The 18347-nt window shown below is 42.5% G+C and overlaps 1 protein-coding gene across 2 annotated transcripts in view; it reads left to right on the plus strand.

The window, feature by feature from the left end:
- Nucleotides 1-1693: 1693 nt before the first annotated feature.
- efl1 (elongation factor like GTPase 1) overlaps nucleotides 1694-18347 on the plus strand; it is a 299163-nt gene continuing 282509 nt past the window's right edge. For both annotated transcript variants that reach the window (XM_078530449.1, XM_078530450.1), the window contains exons 1-2: nucleotides 1694-1762; nucleotides 5955-6058. In XM_078530449.1, the coding sequence (XP_078386575.1) occupies nucleotides 5968-6058 (91 nt within the window). In that variant the 5' untranslated portion in view covers nucleotides 1694-1762; nucleotides 5955-5967. The remainder of the gene's footprint in view (nucleotides 1763-5954; nucleotides 6059-18347) is intronic.

An 18347-nucleotide genomic window follows, 5' to 3' on the forward strand; every position in this document is an offset into this window, starting at 1 on the left:
ACAATGCTTGACAGCTAACTGTAGTTTCCATTAACTGATACATTCTCCATAGCAAAACCTCTAATAATCAGAGGCCACTGCCAACCAATCAGCACACTCTTCTCATACAGCATAAAATAGTTGTTTCCCCTGATATTGGTATTCTTGTGATTGTCCTGATGAGTGCAAGATGAAAAGCTTTGACAAAATGTATTTTTTCAGCTATGAATTAAATATGAAAATAATTCTTGCTAGTGATGGAGGGCAGCATTTACGATATAATGCAAGCATCAGTGGACATCTACACCCGCAGTCATTTTCATTAACCCAGTAAAATCAGTTCTAGCCAAAATAATAGTAATACCTATAAAGCCCTAAGTTTTCTCTACATTATAGAATTGCAGGTTATTGTTCTACATAGGGTAGGGTGTAGCCAACCAATTCCACTGATCAATGTTGCTATCTGTACTGTCACTGTTCTTGAAAGTTGTGTGAAGCATTTTGGGGCATTTCAACATGATAAAGCACTATATAATTGCAAGCATTATTTAATTTGATCATAACATGATTGACATACAACTTAATGTACAATAGGTGCAAAACAATTTTCGCTGCACCTTGTCCACTATTGAAATTATTAGAAGAACACCACTGTCATTTTCAGCAAACAGCACAGATCCGAAATTCCTCAATTCTTCCTGGACTGTTGCCTCAAATAGAGTGCCTCCTAAATAATTGCAATAGGAATGGCAAACGTGGTTTAGCAGGGAAAAGAAGTGGGTCCATATGCTTGTAGGCATTACTAAGGTATGGCGCTAAGGTCTAACCCTAAAGTAGACCTTCAAGATCCATTCTGAAAGAAAGATTTGCATTTATGTGGCTTTTTTCCACGATCTTGGGATGTCCCAAAGTGACGTCTGGCCAGTGAAGCACTTCTGAAGCGTCGTGACGGTTTGCCAGGTGGGAAACGTGGCAGCCAACTTGGGCGAAGCAGGCAGCCGTGGAAGGGAGGAGGACCGACCTGGCAACAAAAACAAAAATAGCTGGAAAAGCTCAGCAGGTCTGGCAGCATCGGTGGAGAGGGGGCACAGTTAACGTTTCGAGTCCGAATGACCCTTCAACAGAACTGAACAGAACAATCTGGTAATGCTGACTGAAGGTTAAAGCTTTGGCCAGGGCACTGGTGGGTGGTGGGGGGTACTCACTGCCCCTGATCTTCCTGGAAGAGTTGCAGTGGGACCTTTAACTGGGAAGGTTTGACCTCTCATCCGAAAACCGTACTGTGCTGCCAACCTAGATATTGTGCCCAAGTCTCTGGTTCTGGGTCTGGAGCTGACAACCCCCTGGCACACAGCTCAGAGTGCTTATCCGACTAAATGAAGTTCTGTCAGCAGGAGGTTCAACTTACCCACAGTTACAAATCTCGCAGATGCATTTTCGTGTCATCTTTGCCGCTGTTTTTTATCTCTATTTTTATGTAGATAAATATAAATATATATATAATATATATATATATAGAAAACTATGCTAATATAATTTGTCTGCAGCTTAGTCTCTTAGCGACAAGTGCCTGGAAAGCAGCCCGGGTCTCCGCTCTCGAGCTGTGGCCTTTATTGTGTAGGGGGGCGGTCTCCAGGCGAGCAACCGTCGCCCGGCAACCGCCGCGTGCTAGCAACGGCGCAGCAGCGCCGGCGGTGCGTCAGAGGTTAGAGGTCAGAGGGTGTCGGGGCGGGTGGTTTGGAGTCCGCCGGCTGCTGTCGCGCACGCACTGGATTCCTCTCAGGTGGGTTGGACCGTCTCCAACGGTGAGTGGGGGGGCCTCGCTCTTTGACGCGCCGCTGTCGGGGCCAGGGCTGTGGGCTTGGCTCTCCGCTCTCAGCCGCTGGCAAGCCTGCGCTCCCGGTGGGTGGGTCGGTCGGTGGGGTTTTGGGGCTGGGTTCAGCTCCAGAATCCCAAACCCATGCGCCTGGGCCGCTTTGCTCAGCCCCTCCTTGGCCGCCAGTTGAAGCTGAGGGAGGCACAGTGAAGAGGGAGACCAGCCCCTATGAGGAGACTGGGCCTGAGGTTTAGAAGAATGAGAGGTGATTTATTTGTAAACTTACGAAATTCTTACAGGGTTGGACAGGATCAATGTGGGAAGGATGTTTTCCCCCGGGGGGGAATGGGGGGGATGGAGGTGGGGGTGGTGGGTGTGGGGAAGGATCTAGAACCAAGCGACACAGTTTCATGAGAAGGGTCTGGCCATTTAGGACTGAGATAAGGAGGAATTTCTTCATTTGGTCGTGAATCTTTGGAATTCTCTACGCCAGAAGGCTGTGGAGGGTCAATCATTGAATATATTCAAGACAGAGATCAATAGATTTCTAGTTATTAAAGATACCAGGGGATTAGGGCATTGAAGTAAAAAAAAAAAATTGGCCATGATCTAGTTGAATGGAGGAGCAGGCTCGAGGGGCTGAAAGGCTTCTATTTCCTATGTTTCTAGCCCAGCCAGGCAGTGCTGGGGCCTGGAGCAAAATCACATGGGAGGTAGCCAGTGCAAGGTTGCTTCCCTTTACCTCTGGTGATCTTATTGAAATATACAAGGTCCTGAGGGGACTTGACATTTTGTTCATAGGATGTGAGCATTTATTGTTCGTTCAGAGGGCATTTTTAACATTACTGTGGGTCTGGAGCCACATTTAGGCCAGACCAGGTAAGGACAGCAGATTTCCCTAAAGGTACACTAGTGAATCAGATGGATTTTTACAACAATCGGCAGTGGTTTCATGGTCATCATTAGACTTCTAATTCCAGATTTTTATTGAATTCATATTTCACCATCTGCCATGGTGGGATTTGAACTCAGGTCCCCATAGCATTATTCTCGGTCTCTGGAATACTAGTCCAGTGATAATACCGCTATGCCACTTCCTCCCCTTGTGGGAGAGACTAGGGGACACAGTTTAAAAATAAGGGGTTGCCTATTTATGACGGAGATGAGGAGAAATTTTTCCTCTGAGGGTTGAGTCTTTGGAACTCTCTTCCCCAAATAGCAGTGGAGGCAGGGTCATTGAATATTTTTAAGGTTGAGGTGGATAATCCTTGATTAACAAGGGAGCCAAAGGGTATCAGGGTAGGTGGGAATGTGGAGTCAAGGCCACAATCAGATCAGCCATGATTTTATTAAATGTTGGAGCGGGCTCGAAGTGGCTGAATGGCCTGCTCCTGCTCCTAATTCATATGTCTGTACCTGTCTTCAGTACTGTCCGTGCGTGTGTGTGTGTCTGTGCACCAATCTCAACTTCAGAACAAGCAGCGCTACCGGTAATGTCACCCAGCTGCCGTGTCCCTTCCCTGAGCCCTGGCTCTGTGGGGAGTACTTTAGCCTTTGACTCAGGTTCAGATCCCGCTCCAGGAATTTAAGCATGTAATCGATGCTGACACTTCTAGTGCAGAACTGAGGGAGTTGCTGCACTATTGGAGGTGCTGTCTTTCAGATGAGGGTTAAATTGTGTCCCTGCCTGCCCTTCCAGGTGCATTTAAAGGATTCCACGACACTATTAGGGGACAAGTGGGAAGTTCTCTGTACTGTCCTGGCTAAAATTTACCCCTGATCAACATCAGAAAACAGATGAACTGATCGTTATCACATTGCTATTTTTGGGATCTTGTGTGCAAATTACAACAGTGACGACACTTCAAAAGTACTTTGTTGGCTCTAAAGTGCTTTGGGACACCCCGAGGTTGTGAATAGTGCAATATTAATGCTGGTCTGTCTTTTCAGGAGTGCTCTGATCTGTTGGGAATTTATGGAATTTCTGTTTTTATTTCAGATGTTCAGCATGGATTTTACCATTTTAACAATTTTTCATTTTTGGTGCCAGTTATTCTGTGCATACAAGGCTATGGGCCTAGTTTTGGAAAATGGGATTAGAATAGTTAGGTACTTGTTTGACCGGTGCAGACTCGATGGGCTGAAGGGCCTTTTTCTGTGCTGTAGACCTCTATGACTCTGTGCGCAATTCTCCATGTGCAATTTTGTGCGTGAGTCTCCTTCTGCTCAACATGTTGCACCTAGCTAGGGTTGTCAACTCTGGTTTGGCAACTTCCTCACAGGACCTCCACTGAGGCTTTATCTCATGTCAGCTTTCTCTAACTCCTTTACCGCCACACCTCCCACCAGTGGTTGCCTGACACCTATTCTTGGGTTGCACTACTTTCCCAGGTCAATTGGACACTGAACAAACTCTTCATTACCTGTTTGACTGATTCTTGACTGTCAAATAGCCTTTGTTCCCACCTCCAATACTTTTACAACTGATAAACAGAAATGTTTACAGAAAATGAAAATAAAAACATTCCATTATTTTTAATTGGCCTATTATTTTTCATGTGGCTTTTATTCATAGCAGTGTCCAGGAGCTTAATGTTCAGTTCTTTGGAGACTCCAGGACAATCCTGAAGAGTTAGCAATCTTGCAAAGCACTCCTACAAATGGAAAAGCATCATCAACCCAAAATAGTTTTGATGCCAGCAGTGAAAGACAAGCATCTAATCCATTGTGTCACCAAGCTCCTCGACATTCACATTTTATTGATTGGAAAAAGCTGCCGCATAAGCTGGTTGCAGTTCATAAAAATCACTGACTGTGAAGGGTTTGGCCCACTGGAATCAATCACCCTGTAACAGTGGCTCTCCAACTGTTTTGATGGAAGGATACCTCTTCAAATGGATTTGTAATCATGGTCCCCTATCTGAATTACAGTACTTCGTAATAATCATGGCACGAACGTGCTGCATGTAAAGAGTTTTTAAATAATGCTTCTCAGGAAAAGAAGGTATTTACTTAGACATCAGTGAAGTGGATGTGGCTGCTTCCCACTGTGCATTATTGAATATTTAAATCTCCCCTCACTTGAACAAGTATGAACTCAACTGGTGTGCATCACCTGCTTTTGTAAGTACGGGCCTAATTGGTGATCCTTGTGTTGCTCAGCACTCTTCCATGCATGCTGTCTTCCGAGGTGGGACAGGCAGCACTCTTTGTGCAGCACATGCGCCGGCCTCACTAGAATGTCTCTATGCACACTGGTTTGAGAACCACTGCCCTATGGTTTTAGGCAGACTCTAGCTAGTTTTCAGTGGTGCGGAAAGGGTGCCTAACTGTTGGAATAGAGCGGTGCATTCATTTTGGGAAGCCTGGGCTACAGGTAGTGGTGACTGAGGTATAAATGCCGCTCATGACACGGAGAACTTCTTGCTCTTCAAATAGAGCTTGGGATCTGGTACAATCTGATTTTATTTAGCCTTATGCACTCTTACTCCAAGGACTGTTTCTTTAAGGATCTGTAAATATGGCTATGGGAAAATCTAAGCACTACTCCTTCTTCTTCCCTTTGCTATATCTTGCTTCCTTTCAGACTGCCTGAGTCTATTGTTGCAACTTTCCCTGTTCCACCAGCCTCCATGGCTGCGGGAAATGCATTAATACTCCATGGACTTGGAAACATTGCCATGGTAGATGCACTATTATTCCAATTACTTTCAGGTATTGATGTAGGTGATGACTACTAATCCAAGGAGCTGCAAACATTTCTGTGGGAGATACATTGTTATCTATAAAAACCCCTGAATAACGCATCAAACATCCTTCAGTGAGTTATGTGGCATCATATCACTTCAGTTAGGATGTCACAATACATTGATAGCTAATGTACACCTGTCCTTGTAAACTCACCTCACTGATTCTGGCTACTTGAGCAGTTAGATGCTACTTGTTAGTTTACTTCAGTCTCGGACTTTTCATCATTTTAAGATATATGTTTTCCGCATTGCTAAAAGCAATATTATGACCTAATCTGTATTGCTGAATAGTGCTATGCATTTATAGTATTCCCTGGTATTTGGCATTCTGAATGTAAAATATGACGCTTTAGAATATTTATCTAGTATTATTTATCTAGTACTATCATTTTATTTGTATATTGTTACAGAATCAAATTCATAATGGGTCATACTAGTTTGGAAAATATTGTTGATCTACAAAAAAATACTGCCAACATCCGGAATATCTGTATAGTGGCTCACGTGGACCATGGTAAGATTTCTCTTTAGTTTCAAAAGACTTGTCAGTTCATATTATTACCTCTCCAAAATTTGAATAGCTGCAACTGTCTTGTGGTGAGGGCACCAATTCCTGACATGATTAGTTTTTATATCGCTTAGGTCTGTCTCCTGGTTATACTTGTTACATGTGAATAGTAGGTTTTCAATACCTGTTTTGGTTTCATGAGCTTAGAAACAGCGGAAATGTTAATATTGCTTACTTTAAAATGCCTTTAGCTAAATTTAGTGGGCCAATGTCAAACTCATTGAAAGGATACAATGACATGACATTTCTGGAAAAATTTAAAGCTCTGTTTACATGTTGCGTTTGTACATGTTGATACATAGTGACAATGTCCATAAAATAATATAGGTGCAGATTGCTGTAAACAGCCATGATAAACTTTATTTTAGAATCTGATATATAAATGTTGTTTATCACTTAATTAAATAAGCATCTTCAACATTAAGCTTGATGGTTGAAATTGTGAATTTGATGTTTTTGATTGTGTTGACACTTTAGAATGAGGGTTTGCTGTAAATTGTGGATTTGATACTTTAAATCAAGGGTTCTCAACCTTTTGCTTTTGAAGCCCATCAGCCCATGTATAAAAATTCCACAGACACCTGTAACACAACATGAGTATTTTTACTGTATTGCAATTATTTATACAGCTTTACATAAATTATTTTTGATTTACTTACTTAATGTGAAACTTGTTACTGGTGCTGAACAAAAATTCTGTCAAGACATTGGGGGTATCTTTAAAAAACATAGTTGCATGTCATGCTTAGTGTTCTGTTATGGTGATGCTTAAGTTAGTAAGCCATTACTGTGTGCAGAGTAGATGATCAAAATTAATAACAAACTAAAAGTTAGATATAAATAATCTTGACTTAAGTAATGGCAGTGCGGGTTGTGTGACCTGACTGCAGTATGTGGGAGTTTGTGAACAGCGAGACCACCTTGAGTAAACATACTTGCAGTAGATGTCCCCATCTTGAATCTCTCTGGCACAGAACTATTGAGCTGGAATGCAAGTTGGAGACACTCCGACACATAGGGGACTGGGAGAAATATCAGGAAAGTTTGCTCCAGACTTTGGTCACACCTCATAAGGAGATGCAGGTTCAGAGCAGGTTTGGAATGACTGATGGTGTAGAGTAAAAGGGGAGCCCAGGTAAGATAAAGAATGAGGATGTGTAGAAATTGATCCTATTTAACAGGTAACATGTACTTGCTACCTGTGAGGATAAGGATAAAGGCTGTTAGAAGGACAGCCAGAAAACAGACGATTGCGCCTTGGAGCAGGACGCTGTGCAAAGCAGGGAGGAGAGGAAACTTACTGTGATAGCTGGGGTGGGGGGGATAGTTTGCATTCTTTGTAAGCAAAACCGAGAGTCCCACATGGTATATTGCCTGCCTGGTGCCAGGGTGAGGGACATGTAGAACTACCTTGTCCGGACATTGGGGAGGGAGAGGGAGGATCCAGTCATAAACCAGGAAATGGAAGTGGGGAAGGAAGTCAGAAAAATTCTAGTCACCAGAGAAGTAGTACTGAGTAAATTGTTGGAGCTCCGGGCTGACAAGAACCTGGGCCCTGATGGACTTCAGCCTAGGGTCTTAAAAGAAGTGTCCAGTGAGATGGTTGATGCATTAGTTTTAATTTTCCAAAACACTCTAGATTCGGGGAAGGTCCCATTAGATTGGGAGATAGCAAATGTAACTCCATTATTCAAAAAGGGAGGGAGACAGAAAGTGGCAAACTACAAGCCAGCTAGCTTAACATCTGTTGTAGGGAAAATGTTAGAAACTATTATTGAAGTTACAGCTGGGCTTGGATAAGCTCAAGGTCATCAGGCAGAGTCAACCTGGTTTTGTGTAAGGGAAATTGTGTTTAACCAACTCATTGGAGTTCTTTGAGGGGGTTACATGTGCTATGGATAAAGGGGAACCGGTGGATGTACTGTACTTAAATTTGAAGAAGACAATTGATAAAGTTCCACATCAAAGGTTATTGTGGAAAATAAAAGCTCATGGTATAGGGGGTAACATATTGGTATGGATAGAAGATTGGCTGGCTAACAGGAAGCAGAAAGTAAGCATAAATGAGTCCTTTTCAGTTTGGCAAGATGTAATGAGTGGTGCACCACAAGGATCAGTTCTGGAACTTCAACTGTTTACAATTTAGAGAACGACTTGGATGAAGGGATGGTTGCCAAATTTGCTGATGACACAAAAAATAGGTAGGAAAGTAAGTTGTGAAGAGGACATAAGGAGGCTACAAACAGATATAGATAGGTTAAATGAGTGGACAAAGATCTGGCAGTTGGAGTATAATGTGGGAAAATGTGAAATTGCCCATTTTGGCAGGAAGAATAAAAGAGAAGCATATTATCTAAATGGTGAGAGATTGCAGAGCTCAGAGGTGCAGAGGGATCTGGGTGTCCTGATGCATGAATCACAAAAAGCTAGTATGCAAGTACAGCAAGTAGTTAGGAAAACGAATAGAATGTTATCGTTTATTTCGAGGGGAATTGAATACAAAAGTAGGGAGGTTATACTTCAGTTGTACAGGGCACTAATGAGACCACATTTGGATTGTATTGGTCACCTTATTTAAGCAAGGATGTAAATGCAGTTCAGAGAAGATTTACTAAACTAATATCTTGACTGGATGGGTTGTCTTATGAGGAAAGGTTGGACAGGCTAGCCTTGTATCCATTGGAGTTTAGAAGAGTAAGAGGCGACTTAATTAAAACATATAAGATCCTGAGGGGTCTTGACAGGGTGGACGTGGAGAGCATGTTTCCTCTCATGGAAGAATCTAGAACTAGGGGTCACTGTTTAAAAATAAGGGGTCGCCCATTTAAAACAGAGATGAGGCAAAATTTTTTCACTGAGGGTCATGAGTCTTTGAACTCTCTTCCTGAAAAGATGGTGGAAGCAGAGTCTTTGAATATTTTTTTAAGGCAGAGGTGGATAGAAGCAAGGGGGTGATAGGTTATCGGTGGTAGGTATGATGCAGATACCATGTTACTATCAGATCAGCCATGATCATATTAAATGGTGGAGCAGGCTTGAGGGGCCGAATGGCCTACCCCTCCTTGTTTATATGTTCATAGTCCCAAATGTACCAAATGGACATAACAACATTGAGAAGAGAAAGCAAGTGGTTGTGTTTGGAGAGTACCAGCACCAAGTAAGTAAATTATAGATGAGGACCTCAAGGGTTATAATCTCTGGGCTATTATCCAAATCCTGTGGAAACTGGCATAGGGATGAACAGGTTAGAGAGGTGAAGGAGTGACCTGGGAAAGAAGAATTCCATTTCATGTGATACTGGCACCTGCATTGGGACAGGATGAAACTACTGTTGGAACGGGCTTCACTTGAACCAGGCTGGGACCAGGTTCCCAGTGGAAAGGATAAATCGGGCGGTATTGAACTTAGTAAATGGGGGTGGAGGGTTCAGGTGGAAAATGTGGTATTAACAATAGTTCAAAAAACAACAAAAGGGAAGAGAGTAGAATAGCAGTCAAAAATTATGTTTTAAGCAATATAGATACAGAGAAAACTAAAAGATGTAAAGTGATTAACCCAGGACAGAGAAATAAGAAAAATCAGGGAATGAACATTAGAGCTGAAGCACAGGTTAGAGTGTGTGGCCCAAACAGTTTTTATATAAACGTGTGGAGTATCAGGAAGAAATTGAATGAACTGCAAGTGCAAATTCAATGGGGAGGGTATGATATGGGAGCCATTACTGACACATGACAAGGACTGGGAACTAAATATTCCAGGTTATAAGGCCTACAGGAAAGATAGGGAAAATGGTGGAGGGGGACATGTAGCTTTAGTGAGTAAGGATGAAATAAATACAATGATGAGGGAGGATATGATGAGAGGGAAAAAAGCAATGAAGACTTTATGGGTAGAAATAAGAAATAGAAAAGGATTTAAGACGAGTGGAAGTTTTGGGTAGGCGCCAGGCAGCATCTGTGCAATAGTAAATTGCATAAGTACGGAGATTAGATAAGCATGTTGTAAAGGCAGAGTGGTTTTAATGAGGATTTTAATTCCATATAGATTGGGATAAGCACATGTCAGAAAGTTAGTGAATTTCTTCTGTGTGTACAGGTTAGAGTTCTGCACTAATATGACCTAGAACCAACAAGGGGACATGCCATATTGGAGATAACGACCAATCAGCCAGATTTATTCAGCAGCCTAACAGTGTGCAAACATTTATTTAATAGCCATCATAATATGATTGATTTCACTGTAGTGTTTGAAAAAGAAATACATGAAACAGCTACTAAGATTCTAGATTTAGGTAAAGCTGACTTCAGTGTGATGAGACTGAAACTGTCCAAAGTAAACTGGACAAGCCTGTTAATGGGTAAAATGACAGACAATCAGTGGAAGGTGTTCAAAAATTATTTAATATGATACAGAACCAATTCATACCCCTAAGAGGCAGGTGCTATACTTTCCAAAAAGCAGCCATGAATGAGTAAAGAGATAAGAGACAACGTAAAACTAAAAAAAAGATTGTACATGATGCAAAATAAAACTAATTCTGGCAAATGAGAAAGATACAAAGAACAGCAAAGGATGGCGAACATCTCGTAAGAGCTATGAAAAGGAAGTATGAAAAGAAACTTGCAAGGGATATCAAAATAAATCCCCAAATTTTTAGTTATATTCAGTAAAAAATGGTGGTCAGGTGCGATGTGGGCCGCTTTGAAAACTGATGTGTGATATTGTCAATGAAAATAAGGGAATGGCAGACAGGCTGACATGCGCCCGTTTTTACAGAGGAAGAGGTCAGCGTGCTGGAAATCTGAAGGAAACTAATGTTGAATCGGGGACAGAATCTCACCAAAATTAACATCAGCAAAATAACAATAATGAAGGAAATAATGGCACTAAAGAATGACAAATCACCAAGACCAGATGGTCTCTATCCCAGGGTATAAAGGAAGCAGGGAGAATATTGCAGATGGCCCTAATTGTAAATTTCCCAAATACTTCGATTGGAGAACCATTCCTTTAGATTGAAAAAAATTGTGCATGTCATTCTACTATTTAAAGAAAGGTGAGAAGAAAACCAGGGAATTATAGACCACAGAATTACAGAATGTTACGGTGCAGAAGGAGGCCATTCAGCCCATCGTGTCTGCACTTGCTCTCCGAATTTGTATTATGACTTAGTGCCATTCTCCTGCCTTTTCCCATATCTTTGCACATTGTTTCTATTCAAGTAATCATCTGATGCCCTCCCGAATGCCTCGATTGAACCTGCCTCCACCACACTTCCAGGCAGTGCATTCTAGACTAGAACTACTCGCTATGTGAAAAAGTTTTGTCTCGCATCAAATTTGCTGCTTTTGCAAATCATTTTAAATCTGTGCCCTCATGTTCTCAACCCTTTTCCAAGCTGGAACAGTTTCTCCCTATCTACTCTATCCAGCCCCCTCATGATTTTGAACACCACCTATCAAATTTCCTCTTAGCCTTCTCCTCTCCAAGGAGAACAGTCCCAGCCTCTTTAATCTATCTTCCTAACTGAAGTTTCTCATCCTTGGAACCATTCTTGTAAACCTCTTTTGCACTCTTTCCAATGCAATCCCATCCTTCCTATAGTGTGGCGCCCAGAACTGTACACAGTCTAGCTGAGGTCTAACCAGTGTCTTATATAAGCTTAGCAAAATCTCCCTGCTCTTGTACTCTATTCCCCTATTGATAAAGCCCAGGATGCTGTATGCTTTATTAACTGCTCTCTCCTCCTGCCCTGCCACCTTCAATGATCTGTGCACATACACCCAGGTCCCTCAGCTCCTGTACCTCTTTAAGAATTGTATCCCTTATTTTATATTGTCTGTCCATGTTCTTCCTACCAAAATGCATCACCTCGTACTTCTCCGCATTGAACTTTATCTGCGATCTATCTGCCCGCTCCACCAACTTGTCTATGTCCATTTGAAGTTCTATACTGCCCTGCTCACAGTTCACAATGCTTCTAAGTTTCGTATCATCCACAAACTTTGAAATTGTCCCCTGCACACCAAGATCTAGATCATTGATATATATCAGGAAAAGCAAGGGTCGCAATACTGACACCAGGGGAACTCCACTACAAACCTTCCTCCAGTCCAAAAAATATCCATTGACCATTACCCTCTGTTTCCTATTACTCAGCAGTATGGATACAAAATTGGCTACTGTCCCTTTTATTCCATGAGCTATTAATATTCTCACAAGTCTGTTGTGTGACACCGTATTGAATCCCTTTTGAAAGTCCATGTACACCACATCAACTCTCTGTTACCTCTTCAAAAAACTCCAAGTTAGTTAAATATGATTTCCCCTTTAGGAAGAGCCAGCATAGATTTCTAATCAACCCACATTTTTCCATGTGACTATTAATTCTATCCCGAATAATTGTTTCAAGAAGCTTCCCCACCACTGAAATTAAACTGACTGGCCTGTAATTGCTGGGCTTATTCTTCTAACCTTTTTTGAACAAGGGTGTAATCTTTAAATTCTCCAGTCTTCTGGCACCTCCCCTGAGTCTAGGGAAGACTAAAAGATTTTGGCCAGTGCCCCTGCAATTTCCTCTCTTATTTCCTTCAATATCATTGGATGCATCTCATCCGGTCCCGGTGCCTTTTCAACTTTTAAGCACCAACAGTTTATCCAACATTTCCTCCTTATCAATTTTGAACACTTCTAGTGACAGTTTCTTCCTCTGTTACCATGGCCTTGGTAGTATCTTTTTCCTTGGTAAAGACAGGTGCAAATTATTCATTTAACACCTCAGCCATGCCCTCTGCCTCCCAGGTGTAAATCCCCTTATTGGTCCCTAATCGGCCCTACTCCTTTTACCACCCTCTTACTATTTGTAGATAGAAGACTTTGGGATTCCCCTTTATGTTGGCTGCCAGTTTTTTCTCATAATCCCCCTTTGCTTCTCTTATTTGCTTTTTCACCTCCCCTCTGATCCTTCTGTATTCTTCTTGGTTCTCAATTGTATTTTCTATCTGACACCTGTCATAAGCACACTTTTTCTTCTTTATCTTAATTTCTATCTCCCTTTTCACTCAGGGAACTCTGGATTTGTTTGCCCTACCTTTCCCTTTTGAGAGTATATACCGTGACTGTGCCTGAACCATTTCTTCTTTGCAGGTAGCCCATTGTTCAGCTACAGTTTTTCCTGCCAACCAGCTCCGTTCTTGCCCCATTGAAGTCGGCTCTCCCCTGGTTAATTATTCTTATTCTGAATTACACATTGTCCTTTCCTACTGTCGTACTAAACCTTATGATATAATGATCATTATCTCCTAAATGTTTCCCCACTGACATGTGATCCACTTGACCCACCTCACTCCCAAGAACAGTGTCTCCTTTCTTGTTGGACTGGACATATACTGCTGTAGAAAATTCTCCTGAACACAATCTATGAACTCTTGCCCTTCTCCACCCTTTACACTACCACTGTCTCAGTCTACATTCGGGTAACTAACATCCCCCATTGTAACTACTCTATAATGTCTGCATCTCTCTGTAATTTCCCTGCAGACTTGTTCCTCTACATCCTTCCCACTAGTTGGTGGTCTCTAGACTACACTGAGCTATGTAATTGCACCCTTTTTGTTCCTTATCTCTAGCCAAATTGATTCTGTCCTTGAAACCTCTGGGACACCCTCTTTCTCCAGCACTACAATGCTCTCCTTAACCAATACTGCTACCCCTCCTCCTTTCCTACCTTTTCTGAACACTGTGTACCCAGGAATGTTTAACACCCAGCCCTGCCCTTCCTTGAGCCAGATCTCTCTTATCACCACAACATCATATTTCCACATGGCAGTCTGCGCTTGTAACTCCCTAATCTTATTTATTATACTCTGTGCATTCACATACATGCATGGTACCGCTGATTTAGACTTCATGACACTCTCCCTTACTCCAACTCCACCTATTAACTTACTATTCTCTATCCTAGTGCTATCTGTCTCTTCTGGCATTTTGTGTGCCCTGGTATTCCTGTCTAATATTCTCTCTTGGTTCCTACACCCCTGCTGAGTTAGCTTAAAGCCCTTCCAACAGCACTAGCAAAACGTCCCGCAACAAACTCAGTCCCGGCTCTGTTGAAGTGAAACGCGTCCGGCTTGTACAGGTAGCATCTTCTCCAGATCCCACCCCAGTGCCCTAGGAATCTGAAGTACTTCCTTCCGCACCATCTTTCCAACCACACATTCATCTGTCTTATTCTTCCATTTCTGTAATCACTTGTGTGTGGCACTGGGAGTAATCTGAAGGTTACTACGTTTGAGGTACCGCTTGCTAATTTTCGACCTAACTCCATAAGTTCTGATCGCAGGACCACATCCCCCTTCCTACCTAAATCTTTGGTACCAACGTGGATCTCAACCTCTGGCTGATCACCCTCCCCCAGAAGAATGTCCTGCAGCTGCTTGGTGACATCCTTGACCCTGGTGCCAGGGAGGCAACATACCATCCTGGAGTCATGTTGACGGCCGCAGAAACGCCTGTCTATTCCCCTAACTAAAGAATGGGGAGGCGATGGCATAGTGGTATTGTCACTGGACTAGTAATCCAGAGACCCAAGGTAATGCTCTGTGGACCTGGGTTCGAACCCTGCCATGGCAGATGGTGGAATTTGAATTCAATAAAAATCTGGAATTAAAAGTCTAATGATGACCATGAAACCGTTGTCGATTGTTGTTTTAAAAAAAAACATCTAGCTCACTAATGCCCTTTAGGGAAGGAAATCTGCCATTCTTACCTGGTCTGGCCTACATGTGACTCCAGACCCACAGCAATGTGGTTGACTCTTTAAAAAGTGCCCTTTGAACTAGGGGGCAACTAGGGACGGGTAATAAATGCTGGCCTGGCCGGTGACGCCCACATCCCATGAATAAATTTTTTTTAAAATCCCCCATCAATATTGCTCTTCCTTTCTCTTTGCTCCCTTCCTGTACAGCCGAGTCACTCATGGTGCCACAACTTGACTCTGGCTGCACTCCTCTGAGGAACTAGTGCCCTTACCAGCTTCTAAAATGGAAAACTGAATTGTGAGTGGGACCCCTGGGGACTCCTGCATGACCTGCCTAGTTCTCTTGGACTGCCTGGCGGTCACCCATTCCCTTTCTGCCTCAAGGCTCCTAAGCTGTGGTGTGACCACCTCTCTGAACATGCTAGCCACGTAGCTCTCAGCCTCGCAGATGTACCACAGTGACTCCAGCTGCCGCTCGAGTTCTGAAACCCGGAGCTGGCAGCACTTCCTGCACATGTTCATCTAGGACACCGGTAGTGTCCATGACTTCCCACATATTACAGGACACACATTTCACTCGATTAAGCTGCCCTGCCATGTCTTAACTTTATTTTACTTTGGTTTATTTACATTATTTTATTATACTGGCCCTGATTTTCCCTTATTCCTGGTGCTTCTCACTTAAATCCGAGTATAGGTACTTAAAAAAAAAACGCACTTTTATAATTTACAGCAATTTAAAGACAGTCCGTAACAGCAGTTTCTTACCAACCAATGAACTTGTAGTTTTCCTGTGATGTCACTCTTTATTTTTTCTCGCTCTCCATTCAAACTCAGTGCAGGCCAGTTCTGAGCAGCTGACTGGTCCCGCCGCCTCTCCGACTCCCAGGCAAGTGGTGTAGGCCTCAAGCCTCGGTCCTGATTTATATTCTCTCGCTCCGAGTTGCTTCCTCGCAGCTCCCGCTGCCTCTTCATCTCCTGGGTAGCCTAACATCTGTTGTTGGAAAATTACTGGACCCTAAGGATACGGTGATTGAACACTTGAAAATTTTGAGCTGATCAGAGAGATTCAGCGTGGATTTGTAAAGAGTAGGTCATATCTGGCAAACCTGATTGAATTGTTTGAAGAAGTGACTAAAATAGTTAAGAGGGGAATATCTATGGATGTTGTTTATATGGACTTAGAGAAAGCATTTGATAAAGTCCGTCAAAATAAACTTAAATTTGAAGCCAATGGAATTGAAGGTAAATTATTGACCTGGCTAGGCAATTGGCTGAGCAACAGAAGACAAGGTAGAGTTAATGGGTAGGTACATTACAGGATGTGAGTGGTGGAATACTGCAAGGATCTGTGTTGGGGCCCCAACTATCCATCATATTTATTAATGGCTTAGAGCCACCTATGCAAATTGGCAGTGACACAAAGATAGGTAGCATTGTAAGCAGTGTAGATGGGAGCATAAAATTACAAAGAGACATTGATAGATTAAGTGAATGGGCAAAACTTTGGCAATTGGATTTCAATTTAGGTAAATATGAGATCGTCCACCTTAGGCCTAAAAAGGATAATGCAGTGCACTTTCTAAAAAGTGCAAAGTTAGATACAGTGGAAGTCCAAAGAGAATTACGGGTCCAGTTACATATATCATTAAAATATCGTGAACAGGTGCAGAATATGATCAAAAAGGCTAATGAAAAGCTGGTCTTTATATTTAAATGACTAGAATATGAAGTCCTTGAAGTTTTGCTTCCATTCTACAGAGCCCTAGTAAGACCAGACTTGAAGTATTGTATGGAATTCTGCACACCACACCTTAGGAAGGATATATTTGCCTTGGAGGGAGTGCAGTGTAGATTTGGACTGCCTTTCTTGCCACATAGATGCTTACCAGCATGGACGTGATCACTCAAAACCAGCTGCACTGGACAGGACATGTTTGTGTGCCTGACACCAGACTCCTGAAGCAACTGCTCTGCTAGGAACTTGGTCATGGCAGGAGACTCTTGATGAGCACAGCAGAAACAGCTTTAGGAATGCCCTCAAAGCATCCCTGAAGAGGTCAAACATCCCTGTCGATTCATGGGAGACTCTGGTTTGTGACCGACCAAAATGCAGAAGGCTTATTCAGGAAGGCACTGAACACCTCAAGGGACTTCATTGGGAGCGTGCAGAGGCCCTGGAGGGAGTGAACAAACCTCCAAACACCTATCTATTCAATCCTTCAAGTGTCCACCTATGCAGATCGATCATTGGACTTATCAGCCATCTCAAAACCCATAGAACCAGAGTGGAAGCAATTCATCCTTGATCTCGAGAAACTGCCTATGAGAGAGAGTGTAGATTTACTAGAGTGGACACTTGGGGTTAAATTACAAGGAGAAATTATGCAAACAAGGGTTGTATTTTCTTCAATTTAGATGGGTAAGGGATAATTTGAACGAAATTTTCCAGATATTATGGAGAACAGATGGAGTAGCTGGAGAGAAACTAGTGCTGTTGATTGGGGAGTCTAGAACTGGGAGTATAGTCTAAAAATTAGAGCCAGACCTTTCAAGGATGAAATTAGGAAACATTTCAACTTGTTGAACATTGCTTTGATTTTGGAACTCACTTCCACAAATGGCAGTTGGTGTTAGATTATTTGTTAGAGTTTAAATCTGAGCTTGATTTTTGTTACCCAAAGATATGAAAGGATATGCGACATCTATGGAGTTAGGTCATAGATCAGGCATGATCTCATTGAATGGCAGAACAAGCTCAGGGGTTAATTGGCCAGCTCCTGTTTCTATGCTCCTGTCACTGAGATTGGCAGTGTGTCGGGGTAGGGTTGGTGGACTGTCACTGAAGCTGAAAGAGACTTGATGAGACTGATGGTGTTGATGGCTGCACCAATTGTTGTTTCTCTTGTCCATAATGAGTCAAGCGGAACATGCCTGTTGAGACTGGGTGCCATCTCCTTGACAACACAGCGCTAGAATAGTGACCATGAGCCTCTGGGGCTAAGCAACGATTTCCAGTTCTTCATGTCCTGTGTGGGGTTGGGGCCTAAAGCAGTGTTGTCCAGTCGTGATTGCTGATTAACCTGACTATGCCAACCCTGCTTTAGCTGCACGAACTAATTTTATCATATGAGATTGTACACATGTTCATACAATCCACGTAAATGTACTTCATATATGGATAACTAACTAATAAACATCATTCAGTAACTTAGGAAGTAAAGCACTTGCAATGATCAAAAAAATACTCCCCTACTCTGCTTTCTGTTATTTTACTAATAAGCCATTTTATCAACACATATACAGATGAACTTTAAGCATATTATGGAGTGCCAATATGAATATTGAGATCACAGGCCCAAAGTGCCACATCTACATTCCCAATTCGCCACTTGTGGTTAGTGACTAACATACTGAACAATGCTGGCCTAAAATGATACTGTGCTTGCGTCAATCAGTGATTCGGGGCTGGAAGGA

Source organism: Cetorhinus maximus, chromosome 26 (assembly GCF_964194155.1).
Source record: "Cetorhinus maximus chromosome 26, sCetMax3.hap1.1, whole genome shotgun sequence".
In the NCBI taxonomy this organism is placed as follows: Eukaryota; Metazoa; Chordata; class Chondrichthyes; order Lamniformes; family Cetorhinidae; genus Cetorhinus; species Cetorhinus maximus.